The sequence below is a fragment of the Bos indicus x Bos taurus genome, chromosome 26 (genome assembly GCF_003369695.1).
Source record: "Bos indicus x Bos taurus breed Angus x Brahman F1 hybrid chromosome 26, Bos_hybrid_MaternalHap_v2.0, whole genome shotgun sequence".
NCBI classification, from domain to species: domain Eukaryota; kingdom Metazoa; phylum Chordata; class Mammalia; order Artiodactyla; family Bovidae; genus Bos; species Bos indicus x Bos taurus.
Window position 1 is genome coordinate 14,835,084 of NC_040101.1, and position 27,817 is coordinate 14,862,900.

Genomic DNA, 27,817 nt, shown 5'->3' on the forward strand with positions numbered 1-27,817 from the left:
GTGCCATGTAAACTTAATTTAGCAAAGTCCAAGTTCCAGTTTACTGATTCCATCTTTGTGAGAATGTCAATCCATGTGAAGGTTTTGTATGAAATAAGAATTCGGGGGTTTACACTTAGTCTTTAAAAATCTCTGGTAGGACTTTCTCTCCCTCCAGCTGACATGAAGTCTTCACCCAGCATGTGAGGGGTGGTCTCTGATGGGTGGGTGCCAGGGTGCCTGTGCCGGAGGGCATTTGTCCTCCTTGAAAGCCCTGCTTCAGGCTGCAGTGGATGGGCCATGCTGGACCTCCGCAGGGGCTCTTTTGAGCCCTTTTGTGGTCTTTCTCTTCTCTTTTCCTTTATATTTTGGAAGCAGGAATTTCTTAGACAGACTCCTGAGTACCGCTCGGCCCAGGACCCAGGCCCAGGCCATAGGCGCTTGTGAATAATTAACAGAAGACTGTTTTCAGTCTGGTGCACTTGGCCCTCTTGCTAAGACGAGGCTGTGACTCCTATCAAGGGTTAGTGTGGCTGCAGGATATCGGGCGCTTCTCCTGCTGTTTATTCTATCCCTTGAAACTGCTTATCTGAGGGGAAGCGTCGGCAAGCCCTCTGTCCGCAGTTCTCTGTCAGAATGCCTGTCCCCTGGGAGTCTAGCCAGCCGGCTTCAGAGCATCTAGGGGAAAAGTAAAGACACAGCCGGTGACCTGGGGCGCTGACCCCGCTCTGTGCCCACATTCTTATGTTGCTAAAGAGCGGGGTGTCTGGGGACAGACCAGTGCCAGCTGTTGCCCCCGGCCTGGCTGTAGTCAGCAGGCATCCTGGGAGAATTGCTGAACCCTGCCTTGTCAGAAAGGTTGGCCTCCGTCCAGGGAGAGAGCAGCAGTCAGGATGGCTGAAGCAGCTGATGCCACCCAGGAAGGAGGGCTGTGCTCCTGAGGGCAGGCTGGCTAGGGGACAGTTGTCCTTACAAGGTGGTTTCCTGCAGCTCTCTGATTTTTTTTTAATTGGGATATAATTCACATATTATAAAATCCGCCTTTAAAACAATTCAGTGGTTTTAGTATATTCACAAGGTTGTGTAACCATCCCCGCTATCAAATTCCAGAGCATTTTCTTCACCCCCAAAGAAACTCATGTGTGCGTGCTCAGTTATTTCAGTCATGTGCGCCAAGCCCCTCTGTCCATGGGATTCTCCAGGCAAGAATAGTGGAATGGGTTGCCATTTTCTTCTCCAGGGGATCCTCCTGATCGAACCCTCATCTCTTAGGTCTCCTGCATTGGCACACAGATTCTTTACCACTAGCACCATCTGGGAAGCCCAAAAAAACTCATACCCACTAGCAATCCCTCCAAATTCCCATTCTCCACTCAGAGCTCTGAGTTTTCACTGCTCTTTGCTGCAAGTTACCAAGGGTACAGGTTTGGGCCAGTCCTAGGGTCATGGAGCCTCAGGACTGGAAGATGGTGGAAAGAAGGAGCTTGGGCATTGGAGACAGGTACTTACTAGCTATGAGATTTGGGGGATATGCTTACCCTCTCTCTGCCTTGGTTTCCTCTGCTGTTAAATGGGACTAATAACTACCTATTTCTTACCTTGCTGGGTTGTTTGTAAAGATAAAATGAGACACTATAAGGAATAATAATTACACTTGTTAAGACCTTGACCTGCATTATTCTTATTGAATTCTTATTAATTCCAGGAAGAATTATTATTATCTCTGTTTAATACGGAAGGAAAACTGAGCCACAGGGAAGTTTTTAGTTATTTGTTCAAGCTTGCACACTATGAATCAGTTTTTAGCTGCAAAGTGTGGAAAACCTGACTTTATCTTGTTTCTAGAGGAGGAAATCAGTTGTCACCATGAATGGGAAATTCAGAGGTCTAGTGGGCTCCAAAGCAGGTATTCAGCAGCTCATAGATGCCCCCTGAAGAATAAATGGAGGTTCTTTCTATGCTGGCTGCATCTTGGGCTGGTGGCAAGATGGCAGCCACAAGTGCTGGCCTCTTGGGCTCACTTGAGGGTCAGGGCATTTCTTTCCCAGGAGCCTCCTTCATGCTCCAAGCTTCATGCTTCAAGCAAACTTCCCTTCATGCTCCATCAGCCAGAATGGTGAGTCACAAACCCATTCCCACATCCATCACTGGAAGGAAAAAGGGGTTTCCATGGTTGGTTCAGACTACTCAGGATCTACCCTGGATCTTGGAAAGAGTCACTCCTCCCCCCTAGTCATATAAAATCGGTGTTTAGTTAAGAAGGGAGAGGCTTCTCTGGTGGTTCGGTGGTACAGAATCTGCCTGCAATGCAGGAGCCACAGCAGACATGGGTTTGATCCTTAGATAGGGAAGATCCCCTGGCAACCCACTCCAGTATTCTTGCCTGGAGAATCCCATGGACAGAGGAGCCTGGTGAGCTATAGTCCTAGGGTCGCAAAGAGTCAGACACAACTGAATCACCTTAGTGGATGCGGCTGTACACACAGATCAGTAAGTAACTGAGCTGGGATTTGAACTAGTCCCCACAGGTCCAACACTCCTGAGCTTCATGGCAGTGCCACAGAGCTTCTGCAGCTCCCAGCGGGTAGTGAGTCCTGTGCGCAGTGAATCTTGGTTGAATGCCTTAATCCGTACAGCCTGGTATCCACTCCTCCCCAGTCCCACGTTCTCTCTTTCTGACCCTCTGTTGCTCTTCTATGGAATGGTGGCCTGGCTTCCACTTGAACTCCTCTAGTGATGCAGAATTCAGTACCTTTCCAGGCATTTCCGTCCCTTTTTTTTATAGTAAAGTGCCATGGCTGCCTTTCATAGTGCTTTTAGGTGAATTAGAAAAAGATCTGCTCTGAGTGCAAAAATTAGAATAAGGTGTTCATTCTGGGCAATATAGCTCTTCAGTGCATGGCTTGGGAGGGCCCCTTTGTGGTAAGAAAATGGCACCTCTGCCCAGGGGTGGATGTGCCACTGTTTGGGGACATTTCTTCTATCAATACACTCCTTAGAGGGGTACGTAAGGTGCATGAATCCAGAGTGCAGCAGGTTAGTACTTGGGTTCTGGTTTGGGGAGCAAGTGGGCTAAGGGCAATCCTCCCTCCCTGGAGGTGGCACAGTTCTCTTATCAGAGGGTTCAGCTAAAGGGAGTGAACCAGCTGTCTGTCTCTTCAACCCTTACCCCCTATTCTGCTTCTCCCTCTTCTCCCTTCCCCAGGGACAGACAGTGAGTGTCTGGGAGGTGAATTATGCCCGTCCAGGGCAGACCAACAAGCTGGAGTGCCATTGCCCCTGGCTTTAGTCTCAGTAGAGTCAGTGCCAGCTGTGTCACGGCCTCTGTGGGTTGAGCTGTCCCAAGGCTGTTCACAATAGAAACTGGGGAAGTCTAAACCCTGGCCTTCCAGGTGCCCAGGCAAATGGAATCTTTTCCTTGGTGGGAGAGTGATTCATTTTTTAACCTGGTCAATTCAAAAATGTGCTTCGTTGTATTCAGGTCAGTTCAGTTCAGTCGCTCAGTTGTGTGCAACTCTTTGCGACCCCATGAATCGCAGCACGCCAGGCCTCCCTGTCCATCACCAACTCCCGGAGTTCACTCAGACTCACGTCCATCAAGTCAGTGATGCCATCCAGCCATCTCATCCTCTGTTGTCCCCTTCTCCTCCTGCCCCCAATCTCTCCCAGCATTAGAGTCTTTTCCAGTGTGTCAACTCTTCACATGAGGTGGCCAAAGTACTGGAGTTTCAGCTTTAGCATCATTCCTTCCAAAGAAATCCCAGGGCTGATCTCCTTCAGAATGGACTGGTTGGATCTCCTTGCAGTCCAAGGGACTCTCAAGAGTCTTCTCCAACACATCAGTTCAAAAGCATCAATTCTTTGGCGCTCAGCCTTCTTCACAGTCCAACTCTCACATCCATACATGACCACTGGAAAAACTATAGCCTTGACTAGATGGACCTTTGTTGGCAAAGTAATGTCTCTGCTTTTGAATATGCTATCTAGGTTGGTCATAACTTTCCTTCCAAGAAGTAAGCGTCTTTTAATTTCATGGCTGCAGTCACCCTCTGCAGTGATTTTGGAGCCCAGAAAAATAAAATCTGACACTGTTTCCACTGTTTCCCCATCTATTTCCCATGAAGTGGTGGGACCGGATGCCATGATCTTCGTTTTCTGAATGTTGAGCCTTAAGCCAACTTTTTCACTCTCCTCTTTCACTTTCATCAAGAGGCTTTTTAGTTCCTCGTCACTTTCTGCCATAAGGGTGGTGTCATCTGCATATCTGAGGTTATTGATATTTCTCCCGGCAATCTTGATTCCAGCTTGTGCTTCTTCCAGTCCAGCGTTTCTCATGATGTACTCTGCATAGAAGTTAAATAAGCAGGGTGACAATATACAGCCTTGACATACTCCTTTTCCTATTTGGAACCAGTCTGTTGTTCCATGTCCAGTTCTAACTGTTGCTTCCTGACCTGCATACAGATTTCTCAAGAGGCAGGTCAGGTGGTCTGGTATTCCCATCTCTTTCAGTATTTTCCACAGTTTATTGTGATCCACACAGTCAAAGGCTTTGGCATAGTCAATAAAGCAGAAATAGATGTTTTTCTGGAACTCTCTTGCTTTTTCCATGATCCAGTGGATGTATTAGGTTGGTTAAAAAGTTTGTTTGGGTTTCTCCGTGAGATGTCACAAAAAGTCCGAATGAAGTTTTTGGCCAACCCAACAGAGGCCAAGAAGGCCTGAGTTTAATTGCCCAATGAAAAGGACCACGTGGCTCCCCAAGTTCTCCTTGGTTATTCTGAAAATGCCCCTGAGATGAGCAGATGGCCTGAGCGGGAAGTCAGGGCCAGACAGTCTCACTAACCCATGGCAGCAAAGCCCTCATGTTTCCCATCATTAAGAGCTTTCCTAAAGGTTCTGTTTGCCAAGTTCCTGTCTGGTGAGACATTTTATCCTTGATTAACGAGCCCAGAGAAGCCTGATGTAAAGGAAATGCATTTGCTGCCCATGTGCATAAGTGAAGGCTCTGCCTGTCCCCTGGTATAAGAACATGGCTGTTTTTTCTTAACAGCTGTTGGACCTATTTGATGATGATGGTGGAAAGGATAATAAATACCATCTAGGTAGAGCTTCCCTGATAGCTCAGTTGGTAAAGAATCCACTTGCAATGCAGGACACCCCGGTTCAATTCCTGGGTCTGCTGGAGAAGGGATAGGCTACCCACTCCAGTATTCTTGGGCTTCTCTGGTGGCTCAGCTGGTAAAGAATCCACCTGCAATGCGGGAGAGCAATGCGGGAGACCTGAGTTTAATCTCTGGGTTGGGAAGATCCCCTGGAGAAGGGAAAGGCTACCCACTCCAGTATTCTGACCTGGAGAATTTCATGGACGGTATAGTCCATTGGGTCGCAAAGAGTCGGACACGACTGAGCGACTTTCATTTTTATCACTTAGGCACATGCCATGCACCAGGCTTTGTAGACATTATTTCATTTATTCATGCTTTATTTGGCAGTGATCCTCAATATGTATCACCATCATCATGATCCCTCCCCTCTCCATTTTCCAGGTGAGAAAACTGAAGTTTGAAGAGGCTCAGTAGCTCATTTTAGGGCATGTCTCTGGGAAGCAGCCGTACTAGGACTTGAGGCCAGGCTTTCCTGACTCTGAACCTCTGTGTTATCATAGCTCCTCCCACCCTGGTATTTGCATTTGAAGAATTATGATTTTTGAAGTGGAGAGCCCCTTGAGGCTATGGAGCCCAAGGAAGGGCAAACCACACAGTCTTCTGAGCCTGGAGGCAGAGACAGCTGCTGGGGCTTGGAGGTGCCCTGTGATTGTGACCCCCTGACTTCCCCTGCTTCCGAAATCGGGATTTACGGTAACACCTCTCTCGTAATTTCAGCTTTCAAGAGAAACAGTACCTGTGTGGGGCCTGGTACTGGGTACGGTGCAGGGGTGCAGACCAGAGGTGGTGAGCTCTGAATTCATCTGGGCTGCATCCAAACAGTGCGGGCTTCTTTCTTAACCTTTTAGACCGTACTTAGTTTCTCATCCATTGAGTGGGAGTGATGACAGTACCTCTAGCCCCCTAAACAGCAGGCTTCCTCCATGCGTGTGTGCTAAGTTGCTTCAGTAGTGTCCAACTCTGTGGACCCCACTGACTGTAGCTAACCAGGCTCCTCTGTCCATGGGATTCTCCAGGCAAGAATACTAGAGTGGGTTGCCATGCCCTCCTCCAGGGGATATGCCCCACCCAGAGATTGAACCCGCATTTTTTATGTCTCCTGCATTGGCAGGCAGGTTTTTTTTTTTGTTTTTTGTTTTACCACTTGGAAACCCTAGGCTTCCTCCAGAAACACTTGTAAAACTCTTAAGTGAAAGTCACTCAGTCATGTCCAACTCTTTGTGACCCCATGGACTATATAGCCCATGGAATTCTCCAGGCCAGAATACTGGAGTGGATAGCTGTTCCCTTCTCCAGGGGATCTTCCCAAACCAGGGATCAAAGCCAGGTCTCCTGCACTGCAGGGAGATTCTTTACCAGCTGAGCCACCAGGGAAGCCTAAGAATACTGGAGTGGGTAGTCTATCCCTTCTCCAGAGGATCTTCCCTACCCAGGAATTGAACCAGGGTCTCCTGCATTGCAGGCAGATTCTTTACCAGCTGAGCTACAGAGAAGCCCATATAGTGAAAGTGCTAGTCACTCAGTCGTGTCCGGCTCTTTGCAACCCCATGGACTGTAGCCCTCAAGGCTCTCTGTCCATGCAGTTCTCCAGGCAAGAATACTGGAGTGGGTAGCCATTCCCTTCTTAAGGGAATCTTCCTGACCCAAGGATTGAATCTGGGGTCTCCTGCATTGCAGGCAGGTTCTTTACCATTTGAGCCACCTTTAAAAACTGCTCTTAGTATGGCATGAAGCTCGTATTCAGTGAGCGCCGACCATGACGGCTTTCCTAATAGATTTCTGAGTTTGTATTCTAATAATTTCAAGTTAATAATTTGAGTTTAATAAACTTGCAAAATAGCCTAAATTAAAAAAACAACAACAACAACAAAAAAAACAGACATAAACATCTGACTCCATGAAGGAATTCAGCTAATGGTGAGTGACGGTTGTTATCTGTTTCCAAGGGCTTACCTTCTTCGTTCATTGAAATAATAGTGACAGAGGCCCTGAGAACCTGAATTCCCACTTCACGGAGAGAAGATGTGCCTGAGAGGTGCGGTAGCTTCTCCAGGCTCACAAGCCGGCGTCCAGGCTCTCCACCTGCTGCGCTGTGTTCTGCATCCTCACCAGGAGCCATTTTGCTTCCTTACTTTCCTCTGAGAACAGCAGCCAAGGAGCCAGCTTCAGTGTCGCTCCTGTTCTCAAGCTGCCCTGATTCTGGGGAGACACGGCCCTCGAGCCTGTGGCCCAAGCTGACTGCTCTGCCTGAACATGGAGGACACTCTGCCTGCAGCCCATCCCCGCGGGACACCCCCTCCCTTTCTGGCATTTGTTCTTTTAGCACAAAGGGTCACAGGGTGACATCTGACATTGGCATTGCTGCTGGCCATCTCTCAGTCGGAGGGAGGAGATGCCAAGGCCTTCACAGAGGCCTGGGAGCCCAACGAGTCTGAACACAGCTCAGAGGGTGTGTTCTGGGCTTGGAGAAACCCTGCCTGTCTACAGGGGCGGCTCTTGATTTCTCAGAGCATGGAGGGACCCAGAAGTGTGCGGGGGGCAGCCCCTGCCTCCTCTGAGACCCTGAGTTTGCAGCACTTGTTTCAGCCTCGGAGGGCCTTGTATCTGAAGCTGGGCGGGAGCTCACCTCAGAGTGGGAGCCACTCAGCCGGTGGCCGGACGTCTGCTTTGCTGCCTGCAAGGGGGTCTGGTGGCACCTGCTGAAATTGACTCCTTCAAGGGCTGTCCCCACAGGCCTAGCTCGTGAGAAACCACCTGGACCTGTACCCCTCACCCACTGGTGACCCGGGTCAGAAACCTTCCTAGGCCTTTAAAGTCCACATATTTAGGTTTAAGTGAACATATATTCTTACTCGCTTGTTCATTCACTTGACAAATGTCTGGAGCGCCTACTGTATATGGACCAGGTGCTGTCACTGATAACACAGCGTAAGAAAAACATCAATCGCACCCTCTCAGCAGGAGGCAGATGGACATGAAGCTGGTATATGAAAACACCTACTTTTTTATCAAAGTTTAAAGCATACAAAAGGAGGGCAAATAATGTATTCAGTCCCCCATGAATCTGTCACCAGGTTCGATCATGATCAGTTTGTGGCCAATATCGTTTAATCTCTGTCCCTCCCCTCCCGTATTATTTTGATGAGCATCCCAGATATCATGTTGTTTCATCTGTAAATATTTCAGAATGGTTCGCTAGTGGATAACTACTCTTAAAAACTACATAATTCCACCATTAGCAGTAATTTCTTCGTGTTATCAGTGTCTGGTCAGTCTTTACATTTCCAGTTGTCTTTTAAATGTTGTTGTTCCTCTGAATCATGGTCCAATAAAGCCCCAAGCATTGCAGTGACTGGAGTTGCTTTGTCTTTCTTTTAAGCTATGGCAGTCTATTTCTGGGGCTGATGCAGATGGCCTGCTGACTCAATAGAAATGCCTTTACTCAGCATCCCCAGACCCACTGGAGTAGAAACTTTGAGGGGAGAGGGGTCTGCACATATGTTTTAATAAGTGGTCCAGGTGACTCTGATGCACCTCAGAATTTGAGACCCTTTGATCTATAGTTTCCCCTCCTTCCTTCTTGTGTATTTTCCTTGTAACTTATTTCCTGATGAAAACTAGCTGTTGTTCTTAGTGTGTCCACGAGTCTGGGTTTAGCTGGTCAGTCCCCAGATAAGCAAGCTCGTCTCTCCTCTGTTCAGAGAGAACAGAGAAATCTCTTCTCCCACAAACAGAGGGGACTGACTTTCGGAGGGGGAGTTCCCAGGAGGATGGGGTGGAAGTGGGGTGCACTCCAGGCAGGGGAACAGTATGTGCAAAGGTCGGGAGGCTGGATAGAGCACACGTGTTTCAGAGTCTGTGAAAGGACTAGATGGGGTCAGGGCTGAGGGCGATGGAAGGAGATGAGGCTGCAGAGGGTGGTGGGGTGGACTTTTAAAGGCCCAGGTGCGAGCTATATGCTAGATTTATCCTGTGGGGGATGGGAACAGAAGGCCCTAGCCTGGTCAAGTAATATGAGCAGACCTCAGCTCTGACCAGGTGCCTCTGACTGCAGGGAATCCTGACTTGGATGGAGAGACTCAGAGTGGGGAGACTGAGAGAGGTGGTGCCGGAACCCTGATAAGGGTCAGCAGGGTCTGGACCAACATTGTGACGGTGAGGTTGCAGAGGAAGGCTGACGGTGAGAGATGCTAAGAAGTAGGAATGACAGGGCTTGGGAGTGCAGTGAGAAGGGAAGGAGCAATCTAGATTTCCCTTCTGGGAGCTATGGTGGTTGCATTGACCAGAGGGGACATATGAGGAGAGATGGATTTCGTCACACATGCACACATGTATGCCTACATTGTTGGGGGTAACTAGGCATGTTTATTACTAATATCCTGACCCAGGGGAGGGGATGTTTGATGCCTCAATTGGAAAGACGTCAGTGGCCCTCTAAGTCTATAGATAGTCACTGAGTCCACTTTTGGGCACACAGAAATATCCACCCACCCATCCATCCACCCATCTGTCTACCCACCCATCTATCCACCCATCCATCCCTCCATCCATCTACCCACACAACCACCCATCTATCCATCCATCTATCTACCCACCCAGTCATCCATCTATCCATCCACCCACTCAGCCATCTACTCACCCACCCACCCACCTAACCACTCATATACCCCCTAACCACCCACCCACCCATCCATCCATCCATCCATTCTTCCACATGTCCATCTATCCAACCATTTATCCATCCAACATATGCTGAGTGCCTGTAACAAGTCATGAGCTGAGGAATCAGAGATAAAGAAGGCATGGCTTTGCCCAGATGAGCCCAGAGTCTGTGAAAGAGAAGCCAAGTGGACAAAAGTATCTTAATACTGTGTATGGGGTGATCTGGTGGAGCCTCTCCAAATGCTGCGTCCCAGTGGGCAGGGGCTGTGAGGCTGCTGCATATAATTCGTGAAAATTAATAGGAAAGCTTGTTGGTTTATAAGGCATTTCCTCACCTCCCCACAGCAGCTGGCTGGACACACATGTGCCTGTGAACTTGTGGTTAAGAGAGAAATTATGAACTGTGCCCCACTCATGGTCTGAGGTTGCAGGAACTTGGGGATCTCACTGCCTCTGGGGAAACCTCACTGCGCAGGTCTCTGTCACTGGGGCATCTCATCTCCTCAACCATTTAGTGAAGGGGAGGGTAACTGGAAAATGCTGCTCAGTGTCAGGATGGGTTGATGCAGGCCCCCACTGCCTGATGCTGTTTTTTCTGCCACTATAAATGCTTATTTCTATAATTATTATTCAGCATTTAGAGAGAAGCTATTTTACACTCAGTGTTCTTTGAAGCTCGGAGGGTCTCCTGGTTCACACCAATAAAATTTCCATTTACTCTGAACATCAACCATGGTGATTAAAAAAAAAACCCATAAATTATTTACTGAAATGGAAGTTGAGTTTACGGTAATAATGCATTAGTTCAGCTAGCCATGCAGTCTGTTACAGGGTAATAAAAAATTTTTATTTTCTTTCTTAAAAGGTATTTGCCAGTAACCTACACATGACCTTGAACTGATCAATTGTCAAAGATGATACTACAAGGAGGGAATATAAGGAAAGAGAAAGGGAGAGCTTTTTTTCAAAGAGCCTGATTTTAGGCAATTGTCAGCAAATACCTGTTGTCTCACTGTTATCAGGAGAAAAGAAATGAGCATATAGTGTTTTTAGAAATCATAAGGACTAAATCTTAAAAATCCTTTGGAAATTCAGCATTTTTGTGATAGAGCATAAATCTGAAAGCTAGCAAGGAGGCCTGTTTGAAAAATCTGGGGAGTCACCATTGTTTGAGACCACCTGTCGTTTTGCATGAGCCTGGAGCCTTGTAAAATAACATCAGCCCAATGGTTCTGTCTTCATCCTTTAAAATGTATTTATGGAGCAGGATCGATTTAATGTATCTCAGAAAGTCCACGATTCTGCTCACGGCCATTTGCTGACTAATGTCTCCAGCAGAGAACAACAAGCACATTCATGAATTATGGCTGTCCCTGAGGTTCTTTTGTCGACTATTTTTTATTTTAGGAGCGTCTGCTTTGATTAAAGCCATTAGAGCCAGGAGCAAATAAAAAGGTGTCTGGCTTTTACATGTCTCGCGTTTTATAGCAGGAACTCTGATGAAGCCTGTATTTTAATTATTACACCGTTAAGGCAAGTGATGAGTATTAACCTCACAAGTTCAACTAGTTCTTCCTCTATTACCTGCTTTGGGGTCTAAAAAATCCTATGGCAGGAGACTTGTTGGTTGAGTCCAATTTTTACTTATTGATATCCTCTACTTGGCTGCATAAATATTTTCATTTATTTATATATTCCTCTTTGCTGCAAAAATTAATTTTTAAATGACTTGGTTGAAGAATGTCTTGGGGGCTGAGTCACAAGTTAAGAGTGAACTTAGGAATACCTGTGTTTGTTTATTTAAAATGTTATAAGTACTCTTTTATTATTTTTCTTTTTAAAAAAAATTATTTTTAATTGGAGGATCATTGTTTTACAATATTGTGTTGGTTCCTGAGATACATCAACATGAATCAGCCATAGGTATGCATATGTCCCCTCCTTCTTGACCCTCCTTCCCACCCCATTCACACCCTCCAGATTGTCACAGAGCAGCGGGTTGAGCTCCCTGTGTTATACACAGCTTCCCATGAGCTACCTATTTTATATATGGTAATGTATATATCAGAATTTCAGTGTTACTCTCTCAGTTCGTCCCACCCTGTCCTGCCCCTGCTCTGTCCATAAGTCCACTGTCTATATCTGAGTCTCTATTCCTGCCCTGCGAATAGGCTTATCAGTACCATCTGTCTAGATTCCATATATACGCGTTAATACATGACACTTGTTTTTCTCTTTGTGACTTGCTTCACTCTGCATAACAAGCTCTAGAGGAAAACTCAGATTTATTTTTATGGTCACTAAATGAAAAAAGATGCACAGTAGGTAAATGACCTAAGTAATGGTGAATCATCTATGACTAATGTCAAAAAGACCTGAGGATTATTTTCTGGTGGTAGAAAGCTTCCGGTCTCTTCCTCCTCCACTTAATTCTGTGGCTGATACTTCACATTCTTGAAATATTCTGTGTTTTTCTGATTCCATGATGTGAAATCATCAAATCCCTCTATGTTACTGCATTTCAGGGTACTTAGTGCTTAAAATGGAAGATGCTTTGAGGATCTGTTTAATCTAGTTTAAACAGCGGAGTAGGTATTTCTTAGAATTCCCAGATGCCTCGGCTCTGCCCGGGACCACACTTCTTGTAAAGCATTTTTTCTTTAATCTGTTTTACCAGCCCCTATCCCTACCTTTGCAGATGGGCATCAGTTTTCTTTTCATCAGTTTCCTTTCTCTCTTCCAAGCCTGAGCTCTAAAACTCTCTATTCTTTTCAGGCTTTCAGCATTGCCTTTCTCTTCTGCTCTTGAAATGCCAGAGTTACTCCGTGTATACTGAACTGGAATATCATGTAGGTGGGGATCGTCTCAGGGCAGATGTTATTATATAGGCTTTACAGAGAAGCATAAACAGGGTCACAATTAATGACAGTTGGTGTTTCTTACTGTAGATAATGGCCCAGGTTTAAGTGGTAGCCAGAACACACAGCACGGACCTTGTACTTTAGATATTCCATGTTATTAACTCTCTCCTGCTGCTGCTGCTGCTGCGTCGCTTCAGTTGTGTCCGACTCTGTGCGACCCCAGAGACGGCAGCCCACCAGGCTCCCCCGTCCCTGGGATTCTCAAGGCAAGAACACTGGAGTGGGTTGCCATTTCCTTCTCCAGTGCATGAAAGTGAAAAGTTAGAGTGAAGTGGCTCAGTCGTGTCCAACTCTTAGCGACCCCATGGACTGTAGCCCACCAGGCTCCTCCATCCATGGGATTCTCCAGGCAAGAGTACTGGAGTGGGTACTATTAGCTTCGATCTGCCAATTATCCATAGAACAACAGATAATATTCCATTGACCCTGTTGTGTTTCTTTTAAATCACCTATTAAATGAAAGCTCTCAAGATTGGTTGGCATTGAAGCATAGGTAGCCAGTGGAAATTTGCTATGTGCCGCAGGGAGCTCAAACCCAGTGCTCTGTGACAACCTAACGAGGTGTGATGCGATGGGAGGTGGGAGGGAGGTTCAAGAGGGAGGAGACATACCTATGGCTGATTCATGTTGATATATGGCAGAAATCCACAAACATTGTAAAGCAATTATCCTCAAATTAAAAAGAAATACATTAAAAAAAAAAAAAGATTGGTTGGGATTATTAGCACACCAGAAAACTTAACACATCCCTCAGGGGCTAAAGTAGTCATTTCCATATTCTTTTCCCTAAGAATTTTCGAGCACCCCTTTGACATATTAAATAGTTAAATAAAGAAATATTAACTTGAGAACAAAGTCATCACTGCAGACTCTGTATATTCCTGTGGCGGATCGATGCACATAAACTGGTGAATTATCGTTGATTTGGGATCTATAGAGCTACAGATATGGGCGTGCTTCATATGCAAATGTCTATAAAGATCTTACTCCTCCATACTTTCCACGCAAATCAGTTTTAAATCATCACACAATGTAGCTGCATTTTAATTTCTAATGGAGAACAGCCGTGACGTTCAATTGCCTCTAGGCCTGGCTGAACGATCATGTCAAATGATTTATTTCCACTGAACCAGAGGCAGGGTGGGAGGGAGATAGAAGGAGGTACGGGGAGAACCAAAAAAATCCTTGATTCTTGTCCTCACATATCCCGGAGTCCTCCTGGGGCCCAAGGCATGTGTTCTGGGTGCGGCCCAACACATGTTCTTTTACAAGTCAGTGGGCCATGCTCTGAGAAGGGCTGAGTGATGGGATAATTAGAACCAAGCAGTCAGCGGGGTGGATAGTTTGTCTGCTGATAATAGCTTGTTTGCTAATTGCCAACACCAGATTTTCTGGGCAATTAGACATTTGGTTTCTTCCAAGACCTTCTGTGCAAATGTGGACACATGGCCCCAGGCCTTCCAGGTAGCAGGTGGAGAGAGGGTGGCTCCCGGTACAGGATGGCATCTCTCTGATGCCACCTGCCCCAGGGGTGGTGGGGGCAGGGTAGACTTTTCACTAGTAGAGATGCTGAACTTCCCCTGCTTTTATGGAAGGAGGTACCCTGTGCTGGGTGATGAGCAAGGAAGCTGAAGTTTGTGGGCTGGTCCAGGAGTCAGGATTATGTCTCCATTTTCTCTTCAAGAGCATTGAGCCAGGATGCTAGTAGAACCTGAAACTGCTTCCTCTCTCAGATGAGCAAGTTGATTTTTTTTTAATAATTTTTTTATTGTGGTAAAGTATATATAACATAAAATTTTCCATTTTAACCATTTGAAGGTGTGCAAATCAGTGGCATCAATACATTTACAATGTTGTGTAACCATTACTACTCTTTTTAAAACTTTTTCATCATCCAAAATCGAAATTTTGTATTCCCCATCCATCTTTGCTCCCTCAGCCCCTGACTACCTCTAATCTACTGTCTCTATGAATTTGCCTATTCTGTTTTTGTATTGGCTATCTATATTTCATTTACCTGTTCTGAATACGAGGTGATATTTGTCCTTTTGTGTCCAGCTTATTTCATTTAGCATAATTTTTTCTAGTTCATCCATGGTGTATCATCTATAAGAACTGCATTCCTTTTTACAGCCGAATAATAATCCATTGAGTGGATGTACCGTATTTTTGTTATCCATTTATCTGTTGATGTATACTTGGGTGGTTTTCACTTTTTGGTTTTTGTAAATAATGCTGCAGTGAACGTGTACATACAAGCATCCTTGTTTTCAGTTCTTTTGGGTAGATACTCAGGAGTCGAATTCCTAGGAAAGGAATTGGGTCTATGGTAAGACTATATCTCACATTTTAAGAAACTACCAAACTGTTTATCACAGCAGCTGTACCATTTTGCATTCCCACAAGATATATACAGGGGTTTCAATATTTCCACATCCTTGCCAGCATTTGCTATTTATTTTTAAAAAATATATAGCCATCCTAGTGAGTGTGAAGCAGCATCTCATTATGGTTTAGATTTCCCTATTGACTAATGAGTGCATTTCTGTAATGACTAATGAGTTAAGCATCTTTCACATGCTTATCGACCATTAGCATATCTTCTCTGAAGAAATGTCTATTTAAGTCCTTTCCCCCACAGATTGATTTCTGGTCTCTGTACTTAACTTGCTTCTGCGCCTTTCTCCCAAAGGTTGGAACTGAGCCTCATCGGGAGGAGAGGGAACAGATGCCTGCAGAGTGGGGAGGTGGCTGTGCAGATTCGAGGCTTTGCATTCCCTCTTTCATGATTCCTTTTATTCCCTCAACTCGTTTGGCACCCACTGTAATGATGCTGTTTGAGTTCTCACCAAGCAGGAAAAGAAATCAGTAAGCGCGTGGGATTAACCAAAGTGATTTGGCAGCAGATGCAGATGGTGCCACTCCTGGTGCCTCCCCAGAAGTTGACAGGTCTTTCTCAGATACCTCATAGACTCTGGGTTTCCTTGACCACATATTGTTGTAGCAAATTACTCATTTTTTCCCAGCAGGTAATTAGTCTATATACTGAATGGAGCAGTATTTGCAGAACTCTTTGGATGGTACCTGGGACTTGTCGATGCCAAGAGCCTGGCCATCACCTCTACAGGGGAGCCCACCATCCTTGTTTTCTTGCCCTGCAGGCTCCCAGTCCTGGGCAGTGTGCAGGGAGAGGGGATGGAGCTTCCAGCACTGACCAGGGCCAGGGGTGACTCCTCCTTGGGAACTCATCCCTGGGGGAGAGCCACGGGGCTCTGGCAGGATTTCAGAAGTTGCCTGAGTAATTGTAAGAGCAGCAGGGGAATCAACCAAATGATGTTCAGGCTGCCTCGCTCCTGGCTTTTCTCTCTTTTGACCTCTGTCTGTTGTGGGACCCTGACTGTGGGCCCAGGAAAGCTAATCTATATGTCTTTCTGCTGTGGTTTTTCTTACTGAATATCCAAATCCTTCAGCATCTCTGAAGCGAGATGAGTTCCCTGTGTTCTGGCAGGGCCTCATGAAGGAAGGAGGGAGGAGGTGATGCCTCTACTAAGCAAAGAAGTTCTTTCTGGAAGTTGAACCCCTGTCCTCTATTCTGGTGATTAGGGTTGTTAATCTTGGGTGGGGTCCCAAAACCCTTTGGAAACCTGAAGGCTGTGGATGACCTTATAAGAAAATGAACACAAAATTTGCACATCATCTCGGGGGGCTACAGTCTTCTCTGGTCCATATACTGGTGCCTGGGTTAAGAATGGGCTCTAAAGAAGGTAGGTTTAGGGACTGGACAGCCTCTGTGCTAAGTGCTGAGAGATTGACTGCACTTAGTGAGAGGCTTGGTGGTCATGGGGAGAAGAGGAGCGTCTCATTTGTTCAAGTTTTAAATACCAAATATGGGGCAACCAGATCAGATACCCTACCGTTCTGGGTGGAGTTCAGCCTGGCCCCACGTTAGCTGGCTTTCCAAGGATGAGAACACTTCCCGCAGGAGCAAAGCCACGCAGTCCTCATTTCAGCTCTCCAGCTCAGCCTGCACCACCTCTCAGGATGCACTTGTCTTTCCTTTCAGAAACAGTCCCCACGTCTGCATATTCATCTCCGGCCCGGAGCCTGGGGGACACAGGAATAACACCTCTGTCCCCTTCCCACATTGTGGTAAGAAGTGTGTATGTGTGTCGGGGGTAGGGAGGGGGCAGTATATGTGCTGATTACCTTTGTTTTCTGAGTCAGCTTTCCCTACTCTGGGTCAGAAAAGGCTTTCCGTGGTGTGGCTGGTGCTTCTGCAGCCATTGGCCTGGGTGTGAATAACATGAGCGGGTAGTGGGAAGCAGCTCTTTAAAGACTCAGGGCTCAGAGACTGCGGGGCACCCTCTTGAGAGGACGTGGCCACATCTGGCCGGTGGGAGAATCAGTGAAAAGCAGTGGTTTTTCTAGTGCAGTTAAGTGCTGTGACCAAAAGCTGTGGCTGTAGCTGCTTCTGTATCAGCTTGCCCGGGAGAGTAGACCTGGGTGGCGGGAGTGGGGCGGGGGTGGCGGGAGCGGGGCGCTGGAGACTGCGCATTGGTTCCCACGCTGCCCCAGATGGATATTGTGGGGCACCTGTTCAAGGCACTTACACATAGCCAACCAGAGAGAAGTACCTGGAGGGAAGGGCGGTTTTATACAAGCTGCTCAGACCTGCAAAGAAGACACTGCTGAGAACTTCAGAGCCGTCACTAAGGAGGGATGCCAGCTTGTCCTGGTTTTCCTGGCACTGTCCTGGCTTCCATGGAAAGGCCTGTGTTCTGGAACTCCCTCAGGCTTGGGGAAACTGAGAGGCTTGGGCACCGAAGAGCCGGGTCCTGTGGTTTTCAAACTTTGTACCCTGAGGGTTCCCTGGAAAAGCTTCAGAGTCACATAAGGGGATGGGGCGCAGTGTGACAAAAGGCCAGGTAGGTGGGGCTCTCACCCCCTGCTCTAACCAATCAATACTCTTCGATCCCAAGTTGATTGGTATAATTTGAAGTTCTGTGGGTGTTAAAAAGGAAGTCTACACTGCTTTAAAATTTTTTGTGGAAATCTGGAATGACTTGACCTACTCACTTGACAGATGAGGAAAGGCTCGGGGCCGCAAGGGTCACATGGCTGACTGTGGCAGGACTGGGCAAGGTTCCTGGTATGCTGAGCCCTACACCCCTGCCCTACACACCCAGGCAGATGGAGGGGTCACCTGGAGGGTACACAGGGCACAGCTGAGCGGGGTCTGGAGGTCTGTGTAGGGCCTGGGGGAGGCCAGTGGGGGGAAGACAGCGTCACTCGGGGAACCACTGGGCTTCTGGTTCAAATGGAAGCGTTTCTGTAATTTGCCACGTTCACGCATGGTTGATAAAGGATGTGGTGCACACGTGTAGGCAGGTGACCTCCCCAGTGACCTGGCCTGGCCCTCCACTCAGGAGGACCTTCCATTTCTCCCTGAGTTGGTCGGGGGGGCGCGTGGACAGGAGGCAGGCCTGTCCTCTCCCCAGGGCTCACCACGTGGCAGACTTGAACCAAACGTGGAATGTCCTTCTGTCTGCAGTGGGTGCACAGCAGGGCAGGGTGGAACCTTCCAGAAAGCTGGCCTTGACTGCCCCCACCCACGCCCTGTACCCTACTTGGTGTATCTCACAAAATGATGTATCTTACAGAATGATGCCGACCCGAACGTCTCTGAGCAGCAGACGTTTCTCGTGGTGGTGGCCATCGACTTTGGGACCACGTCCAGTGGCTATGCCTACAGCTTCACCAAGGAGCCAGAATGCATCCACGTGATGAGGTACGCATCAGAGGGGCAGGGGCTAGCGCCAGTCACTTGTCACTGTGGAGACTTGGGGGCGGGCTCTGGGGGAGGGGAGAGGGAATCGTCCAATGAGCAGATGAATGGTACTTAGTAGGCAGGTCTTTTCCTGGATTCTGGCCCTGCTTGGCCTAATCTCACCATGCCACTTTGGGCAAGCCGCTTCTGATCTCTGGGCTCCAGGTTCCTGGTCTGTAAAGTCATTGGTTTAATTCTGACTTAGTTGGTTTGGGAAAGCGCCTAGAGAGTATGTTGGAAACTTCCAGCATGCTTCCTCGGCAAGAGGCACTGACTTACAGGATGTTTGTGATGGAGGAGATCCAGGTCTCTCTCTGTGTGACCTCAGGCAAAGGACTTCCCTGGTGGCTCAGACAGTAAAGTGTCTGCCTACAATGCGGGAGACCAGGGTTTGATCCCTGGGTTGGGAAGATCCTCTGGAGAAGGAAATGGCAACCCCCTCCAGTAGTCTTGCCTGGGAAATCCCACGGACAGAGGAGCCTGATAGGCTATAGTCCATCGGGTCGCAAAGAGTGGGACACGACTGAGTGACGACTGAGTGACTACACTTCACTTCACTTTCAGGCAATCAATGAACCTTCTAAAGCTCAGTTTCCTTATCTGTGAAATGGGGATAACACAGTACCTGCTTCTCAGAGTGTGCGTGCAAATGTGGTGAGATTTCCTATCAAGTGCTTTATTGTTGTTTAGTCACTAAGTCGTGTCCAACTCTTTGCTACCCCATGGACCGTGGGCTCCTCTGTCCATGGGATTCTCCAGGCAAGAATACTGGAGTGGGTTACCATTCCCTTCTCCAGGGGATCTTCCCGACCCAGGGATCAAACAAGAATACTGGAGTGGGTTGCCATTCCCTTCTCTAGGGGCTCTTCCCGACCCAGGGATCAAACCTGCACTGCAGGCAGATTCTTTACCATCTGAGCCACCAGGGAAGCCCCCATAAACTAGAATCAACATTTATCGGCTGTATCGTTGTTTTAAGAAATTTATCTCTAAAGGGAGAGTCATACAGTGAAAATTGACAAAAGAGAAAGGAGCAGAAATAACTTTGAACTTGCTGGGGAGGAATTCTTACAAAGCCTTCACAGAGTTCAGGGTCTCTAGGGGTGTTATCTTAGTAATTGTAGAGGTTTTGGAGGAAGGTTCTACCTGAATTTTATTTCAGTCAGAACATATTAATATCACCTTGATCCAGACTGACAGAATTATGAATGAGAAAGTTTAATTTTTTATATTTAAATAGGAATGAAGAATTGAACATTTGAAGGGCAAAACGCTGGAATTCCATTACCTACTGGAAATGTCAGTGTTCATAGTTCTGGAAAACCTATTTCTGAAAGGTTGTGTGTGGAACGCATCCCTGGTCCAGGCACCAGTGTCGGCCTGGGATGGTGATCATCTCTGCATCTCAGTGGGGTCACCATGGGGACTTGGCTCCCTGGGTGGATGGGGCTTGACTGGGAAACTGGCCAGGGATGACTCCGGCCCCATCTGCGTGGCAGGTCTAGGGAAAGGCTGGCTCTCCGTCTGGACTGTGATGGCGGTGGCAGGTGTGAGCCCAGCCAGGAGAGCGGGCTGGGGAGAAAGATGCTCTTCCCCTAGTGCACTGTGTCTCCCCCAGAGGCTGTTTGTAGGGGTCGCGTGGCAGGACTGGAGCCACCTGCTGAGCCAGGACCTGGTAGAGGAAACAGCATCCTGTCTTTCTGGCAGCCAGGGCTTCGCTGCTGTGGCCCCAAAGAAGGGAGAAGCATCCAGTCACCTGTCTTCTCCACTCTCTTTACTTTTCTCCTTCTTTCTGTCTGCGAGGAGGATGGAAGCTTTTCTGGGGCTCACCTACCCGCTGCTTGCTCCATCACACTTCCCATCAGTTCCAGGATCTAATCCCATCGCATCCTCCAGTCTGTACTCACCCCTCCTGGCTTCTGGCTCCTCTTCAGCACACAGACATGCAGGGTATGGTCCCTTCCCTCCACCAGAGCTGTTCTGATGAGAGCCGTTCCGATCAGCACTCTCATCCACCTGCCACTGTGACTGTCACCCAGGATGGGGGTGCCCGGGTCTGTTTCTTGCCTGGATCTCTTCCTGGCTTGCACCTTCAAGCCCCACCTGGGAGTTCAATTCCAGCACTTTCAAATAAAGCTCTCCATGTTTCCTCCTGCCTACTTCTTGGCCGGGACTGCTGGCATTTGTGAGGGGCACTCTCTCCTCCAGACTCCCCAGCTTGAAACCTGTGGGGTGCCCTGGCACCTGCTCACCAGTGAGGCCATTTGGCTTGGTTCTCCTTCTGGATGGTTCCTCCCCATTATCCCCTCTCTCTCTTCCCAGGGCTCTCTATCCTTGTACGAGCTCCCTCACCTTGAGACCTGAGCTTTGTTCTCAGCCTCCTGGCTTCCAGGCTCCCTTCCTTTAGTCCAGTCTGCTTTGGGTCAACAACAGCTCTGATTCTGTCTGCCCCTGCTCTAAAACCTTTAGTGGCTCCCTATTACTCACTGATTAAATCTCTCACTCTTCAGGGTCCTCACTGCCTTTCCAGTCTCGTTTTCCCCACCCGAGCACAATCATTCTCCTCATTTACATGCTTTCTCCAACCCACACAGTCACCTGGCATTCCCCATACCTGCCCTGTGCTTGCCCCTCTCTGAGCAGCCTGCAGTCCGTCCCTCTTTCAACATCTGGCTGTCTGTCCATCCTTCAAGTCTCCCCTGAACCCTGCATTCTTTCCAAGGCCCCCATCTCTCTGCCTCCTTTGACCTCTCTGGGCTGTCTTCCCAGACCCTTCCTCTCCATCTGATGAGGCAGGTATTTATGTGTGTGTTTCTCCCCTGCCTGTTTCAAAGAGGATCCATCTGCTATTGAGTGTTTGCAGATTAAAAAGCCAAAATGCACACCAAACACACACAGACACAGTTACCTAGTATGTTGCGAGTTATTTGAAGGCAGAAATATAAATGTTTTATCTCTGTGTCACCAGCAACTGGCACAAAGTAGCTGCTCAGTAAACTTTGAGTGAAAGGATAAAATAGACTTTGTTACTGAGCAAGAACCTGGCCCTTGTCCCTTTCATTTTACTTATTAACTCAAATTGTGTCTCTGGGCACCACTCAACCAGCTAAAATGAGGGCACCTGTAGCAGCCACTGTGAGCACCCACATCTGTACCAGCCTTGTACACAGTAGGTGCTTACATCTGTGCAAGAAGGCCCATAACCTCTGCCTTTCCTTGGCGGCAGGCGATGGGAAGGAGGCGACCCTGGGGTGTCCAACCAGAAGACTCCGACCACCATCCTGTTGACGCCAGAGAGGAAGTTCCACAGTTTCGGGTATGCTGCCAGGGACTTTTACCATGACCTGGACCCCAACGAGGCCAAGCAGTGGCTGTACCTGGAGAAGTTCAAGATGAAGCTGCACACAACTGGGGTGAGCCAGCCTCTCCCGGGCCCCAAGTGCCCGAGAGCCGAGGTTCCTCCAGCCCTCCCCGACCCCTGAGGGCCCTCAGGTTTCTCCCGAGCAGAAATGAATGTCCACTCACCTGATTTTAGAAATAGCCTGGAGCACGCCACACTTTGGACCACATGGTACATTTTCGGATGCACACATGGACAAGGAGATATTCAGAATATTTAGCAACTTGTTTGCTTTGGAAATCGACCCGTCAGAGAGACACTGGCTGGATGGAGCACAGGCATAGGGGACTGGGGGGGCCCTGCTGTTCTGGGAGATCCCCCTTCAGTTGCTGGATTATGGGAAATCAAGGGGTCCTGAAGGAAGAACTTGGGGGCTGGGAGGCCTTTTGGGGGCTCAGGGTAGTGGCTATTAATGAACCAGTTTGGAAGTAACAAAACAGCTAGCTCATTTAACCCTCTGTGTGGGGAAGGAGTGGCTCAGGAAATCAACCCTCCCCCCAATAATTGGAGGTTCAGTGCCTGAGGCAGTTTTGCTCCCTACTTTCCAGGGTTCAGTGAGATGGCCAAGTCGATTAGGACCCTCCCCTGAGCTTCATCAAAATGTTGGTCCATAGGATACAATTTTTTCAGTTTAAGCAGCTTATCCCTTAAATTTTCCTTAACATGCACAGTTAGAGATGCAGGATGCCCATAGTGTTTAGGACCACAGACCCTGAAGCCAGATGGTCTGGGTTTAAATCCCGCCTCTGCCACCTTTGCGATACTTGATCCAAGTCACTGAGCCTCTCCTGCCTTGCTTTACCTTATGTGTGAAATGGAGACTTTACTTGTGCTTTTCTTATCGGGATGTTGTAAGGATTGCTATGCTGCTATGCTATGCTAAGTCACTTCAGTCGTGTCCGATTCTGTGTGATCCCAGAGACGGCAGCCTACCAGGCTCCCCCGCCCCTGGGATTCTCCAGGCAAGAACACTGGAGTGGGTTGCCATTTCCTTCTCCAATGCATGAAAGTGAAAAGTGAAAGTGAAGTCTCTCAGTCGTGTCCGACTCTTAGCGACCCCACGGACTGCAGCCTACCAGGCTCCTCCGTCCATGGGATTTTCCAGGCAAGAGTACTGGAGTGGGGTGCCATTGCCTTCTCCGGTTGTAAGGATTAAAGGAATCAAAATACACAAAGCCCTTATAACCATGCCAGCCCTTAGCAAGTTAAAGTCAATTGCTACCTTCTATTAGTATCGCTTTTATCTGTCTACTGTTAAGGGTTTGCAGATGACAAAACAGATGTTACTGGGGAGATCTTGCAGCCAGCACCCAGGGCTCTGTGTTCGTGCACGTGGTGGTCTCTCTCTCAAGCAGACCAACATCTGCTCGAAAAGCGTCCTTCCTGTTTCACCTGATGGGATTCGGTGCCTTATAGTAGTCTCCTGCAAGTGGAAGCCCAGAATTTCTTCAGTTTGAATTTTTCAATTCCAAGCCCTTGTCTTCCTGGTGGCTGGAAGCGGCCTGGGAGCCACCACCCCAAAGCTGGGGTGTCTTTGCTTAACCCCAGGTGTTGGAGTAGTGAGCTTGTGCAGATGGATTGAGATGACGGGCAGGTCCCACAAGGCCAGTTTAGCACTTGATACTCCTTCACGCTCCAAAGGCAAAGGCTAATTACCCAACCTGGATCAATCCAGAGGCCACACTGATTTTTTTCCCCCAGTGGTGATAAGTCTGCTGGTTCCAGGAGACTTAGGGGCTTCCTCCTGATATTTGCTCTGCCCATTCCCACCCCCTGGGGGCTATTTTCATCATTTTTTAATGACCTCAGTCCATCTGGCATCTCACGGAGCATCTTCCACCCGAGGATCACACGCAGCAGCTGCTGTGGCTTCTGGCAGGAGAAGAAGGCAGTGATGCTGGGCTCTCAGTGGATTAGACAGCACAAGCCTTAAAATAGGAGCCCTTCTATTTTTGTGACTTGGTTGGCAGCTCATCGGGTAGTGAAAGCTTCATGCCTGTTTAGTGCCATGCACATCAGCGAGTTGGCATGATTATCTAGGCCTCGATTAGGAGGGTTCCCAAGGGTGACCATGTGTGTCCATGTGTGGAAATAGTATGTAAATTGCATCGGGAGTGGCGGCTGCTGCCTTTTCTTTCTTCCCCAGCTCTGTTGCTGCCCCAAGACCTCTGCTCCCAGAGGGTCCAGAAGAGGGAAGAAAAGAGGGAGGGAGGGCAGCAGTGGAGATGGGATTGGGGGGGGCAGCCAGGGCCTTCTACACAGTAAGGGGGCGATGCTGCCAGCCCTGTCCTGGGGGCATGCCATCCTAGTCTGCAGGAAACACAAACATGGTTCACTGGGATTCCTGGGTCTCCGAGTGGCAGTGCCTAAAGCCAGAAGGGAGGCTTTCTTCTTCCTATCTCACTTCATTCTCCCCTCCAGGACCTCACCATGGATACAGACCTGACAGCAGCAAACGGCAAGAAAGTCAAAGCCCTTGAAATCTTTGCTTACGCCCTGCAGTACTTTAAGGAGCAAGCACTGAAGGTAGGCACATACTAGAGCCTGTACTGTGGAGGGGCACAGAATGTGGGCTTCGTATTCAGAAAGCAGGATGCAGCCATGTGCGCTGCTGGTGGGGAGGGAGCATGGGGCAACTGCTGGGGAGAACAGCCTGGCAGTTCCTCAAAAGGTTAAACACAGGGGCTTCCCTAGTGGCTCAGTGGTAAAGAATCTGCCTGCCAGTGCAGGAGACGGGAGTTCGATCCCTGGTCCGGGAAGATTCCACATGCCGCAGAGCAACTAAAACCCATGTGTCACAGCTATTGAGCCTGTGCGCTAGAGCCTGAGAGCTGAAACTACCGAAGCCCACACATCCTAGAGTCTGTGATCCACAACAGAAGAGGCCACCGCAGTGAGAAGCCCACACACCATGAGAGTAGCCCCTGCTCACTGCCAGGAGCAAGAAAACCGTGCAGCAACGAAGACCCCGCACAGCCAAAAAATAACTAACTAAAAAAAAAAAAGGTTGAACACAGAGCAAGCTGGAGGTTCCAACCCTAGGTGTGTACCAGAGAAAAGAAAACATATATTCACATAAAAACCTGTGCATGAATGTTCATAGCAGCACTGTTCATAATAACCAAAAAGGCAGAAACAACCGACATGTCCATCTGTGGATGAAAGGGTAACTAAATGGGATCCACCCACACACTGGAATATTACTCAGCCTTAAAGAGGAATGAAGTACTGACGTATGCCGTGACACAGATGAACCTCGACGACATGATGCGAAGTGAAAGAAGCCAGATACAAAAGGCCACTTAGCGTAGGATTCCATTTGTAGGAAATGTCCCAAAGAGGCAAATCCATGGGGACAGAAAGTAGATGAGTGATTGCCAGAGGCGGGGGGGTGTGGGAGTGAGGAGTGACTCCCGGGGGTATGGGTTTCTTTGGGGGATGATGAAGTTAGACAGTGGGAAGGTCATACCACCTTGTGAATATACTCGCACCCACTGAGCTGTACACTTTAAAGGTGAGTTTTATGGCATGTGAATTATATCTCAGTAAAACAAACAAAAGAAAGAAAGATAGGGGACCCACGTCGCAACTGTGTGATCCTGGGCAAGGTGCTCAGCTTCTCTGATACCCACATACCTAAAGTGAAGAAGGAGGCAGGCACCTTCCCTGGGGGTCGTTTGATAATAAGTGAAAGGTTGAATGTTAAATGAGCCCCTCCCATGGGGCTCAGGAAGGAGTAAACACTTGGCAAATAGTTGCTGCTGTCTCTCTCCATGGCTCGCACCCCAGACCCCATGGAAGAAGCTGACCCGGTGAATAAGCCCCCTTTGGTTGGCCTTTCACAAAGGTTTGTTCAATGATGGCTCAGAATGAAGAAAACGGCTAGTTTCCCAGGGGAATATAGCAGTCTGCTCAGAGTCCCCTCCCATGGGCATGGTGACGAGTGGGTGTAGATCAGGGCATTAAAGAGCCTTGTACTGAGCTCGGTCTCGAAAGAACTGGGAACCTTAGAAGCATTTGGTATTATGGGATCAATAGAAGAAGTGTGGGGCTTCCAGGGTGGTTCAGTGACAAAGAATCCACCAGCTAAAGTACGAGATGTGAGTTTGATACCTCAGTCGGGAAGATCCCCTGGAGAAGGAAATGGCAACCCACTCCAGTATTCTTTCATGAAGAATCCCATGGACAGAGGAGCATGTGGTGGCAAAAGAGTCAGACACGACCTAGTGACTAAAATAACAAAACAAACAGAAGAAATTTAGTGAATTCTTGAAATAGAATAGAATTCTAGAAATAGGACTGCGTACGTGCATGCTAAGTCGCTTCAGTTGTGTCCCCAACCTTATGGACCGTAGCCAGCCAGGCTCCTCTGTCCATGGGATTCTTCAGGCAAAAATGCTGGAGTGGATTTCCATGCCCTTCTCCAGGGGATCTTCCAAACCCAGGGATCAAACCTGCATCTCTTAAGTGTCCTGCATTGGCAGGTTATTTACCACTAACGCCACTTGGGAAGTTCAGAAATAGGGCTGCTGCTGCTGCTTCAGTCGTGTCCGACTCTGTGTGACCCCATAGACGGCAGCCCACCAGGCTCCCCCGTCCCTGGGATTCTCCAGGCAAGAGTACTGGAGTGGGGTGCCACTGCGTTCTCCGCAGAAATAGGGCTAGCAGGAGCCAAAGAAGTGAGAACCTAATACTGCTTTCATCCATTCAAGTACCTTTTGTTTTGAGTACTTCGTGTGGGCCAGGTCCTCTCTGAGTTCTGGTTGTGTGGAAACAAACTGCAATGGGGTATGCAGTCAATTGATGGGTGTCGGGAATTCAGTGAAGGCAGAGATTCTACCCAACAACAGTAGCAGGGAATCCCCCCGGTGGAGAGGGCTTGGGGGCTTCTGACACGCAGCAGCTGGCAGGGCAGGTGTTTCACCTGGTGGAACGGCCCAGGAACAGCTCAGGGGAAAGAAAACATGGCCAACCGCTGCGGGGAGCAGGCGGTTTGGAGCAGGCGAAGGGCAAAGCTGCAGAGAGAGCGGGACCAGTGAGCGGGGGATGAGATGGTGCAGAGTCTCGAATGCCAGTAGAAGGAATTCTTCCTGGGCCGTGGGGAGCCCTCACGGGACTTCTCTCAGGGCAGTGAGTGGTCTCAAGGGCAGTGTTAGAGGAGGGAAGACCGCCGTGGTCCTCAGGGCCTGCAGGGGAAGAAGAGTGACCTGTTGGCAGCTCTCTCAGACCCTGACGCAGGCCTGAGGGCTGAGGGAGAGGCTGACACGCCACCTGCGGGCTCATCTGAGGAACGTGGAAACCAAGAAGATAAACGGGATGTGATGGAGGGAGGGAGTGTTTCCTTCATCAAAGGGGGTGGGGAGAGGACTCTAGGGAAGGGAGTGGGAGAGAGACAGAGGTGGGTTCACTGGGAAGCAGGTGGCGACCAGTCAGAGGCAGGAGCAGGGAGGCCAGTGGGGACCCATGGAAAGGGAGCTGCCATGGGTCCAGTTCAGTTCAGTCGCTCAGTCATGTGCAACTCTTTGCGATCCCATGGACTGCAGCACACCAGGCCTCCCTGTCCACCTCCAACTCCCAGAGTTTACTCAAACTCATGTCCATCGAGTCACTGATGCCATCCAACCATCTCATCCTCTGTCGTCCCCTTCTCTTCCTGCCTTCAATCTTTCCCAGCATCAGGGTCTTTTCCAGTGAGTCAGCTCTTCGCATCAGGTGGCCAAAGTATTGGAGTTTCAGCTTCAGCATCAGTCCTTCCAATGAATATTCAGGACTGATTTCCTTTAGGATGCACTGGTTGGATCTCCTTGCAGTCCAAGGGACTCTCAGTCTTCTCCAACACCAGAGTTCAAAAGCACCATTT

At 48.5% G+C, this 27,817-nt stretch overlaps 1 protein-coding gene across 3 annotated transcripts in view; it reads left to right on the forward strand.

Annotated features, from left to right (window-relative positions):
- The window catches only part of HSPA12A (heat shock protein family A (Hsp70) member 12A), a 173,163-nt gene that overhangs the window by 121,809 nt on the left and 23,537 nt on the right, over nucleotides 1-27,817 (forward strand). For all 3 annotated transcript variants that reach the window (XM_027528416.1, XM_027528415.1, XM_027528418.1), the window contains 4 exons: nucleotides 16,794-16,879; nucleotides 18,391-18,518; nucleotides 21,784-21,970; nucleotides 24,379-24,483. In XM_027528416.1, coding sequence (XP_027384217.1) covers nucleotides 16,794-16,879; nucleotides 18,391-18,518; nucleotides 21,784-21,970; nucleotides 24,379-24,483 — 506 coding nt within the window. The remainder of the gene's footprint in view (nucleotides 1-16,793; nucleotides 16,880-18,390; nucleotides 18,519-21,783; nucleotides 21,971-24,378; nucleotides 24,484-27,817) is intronic.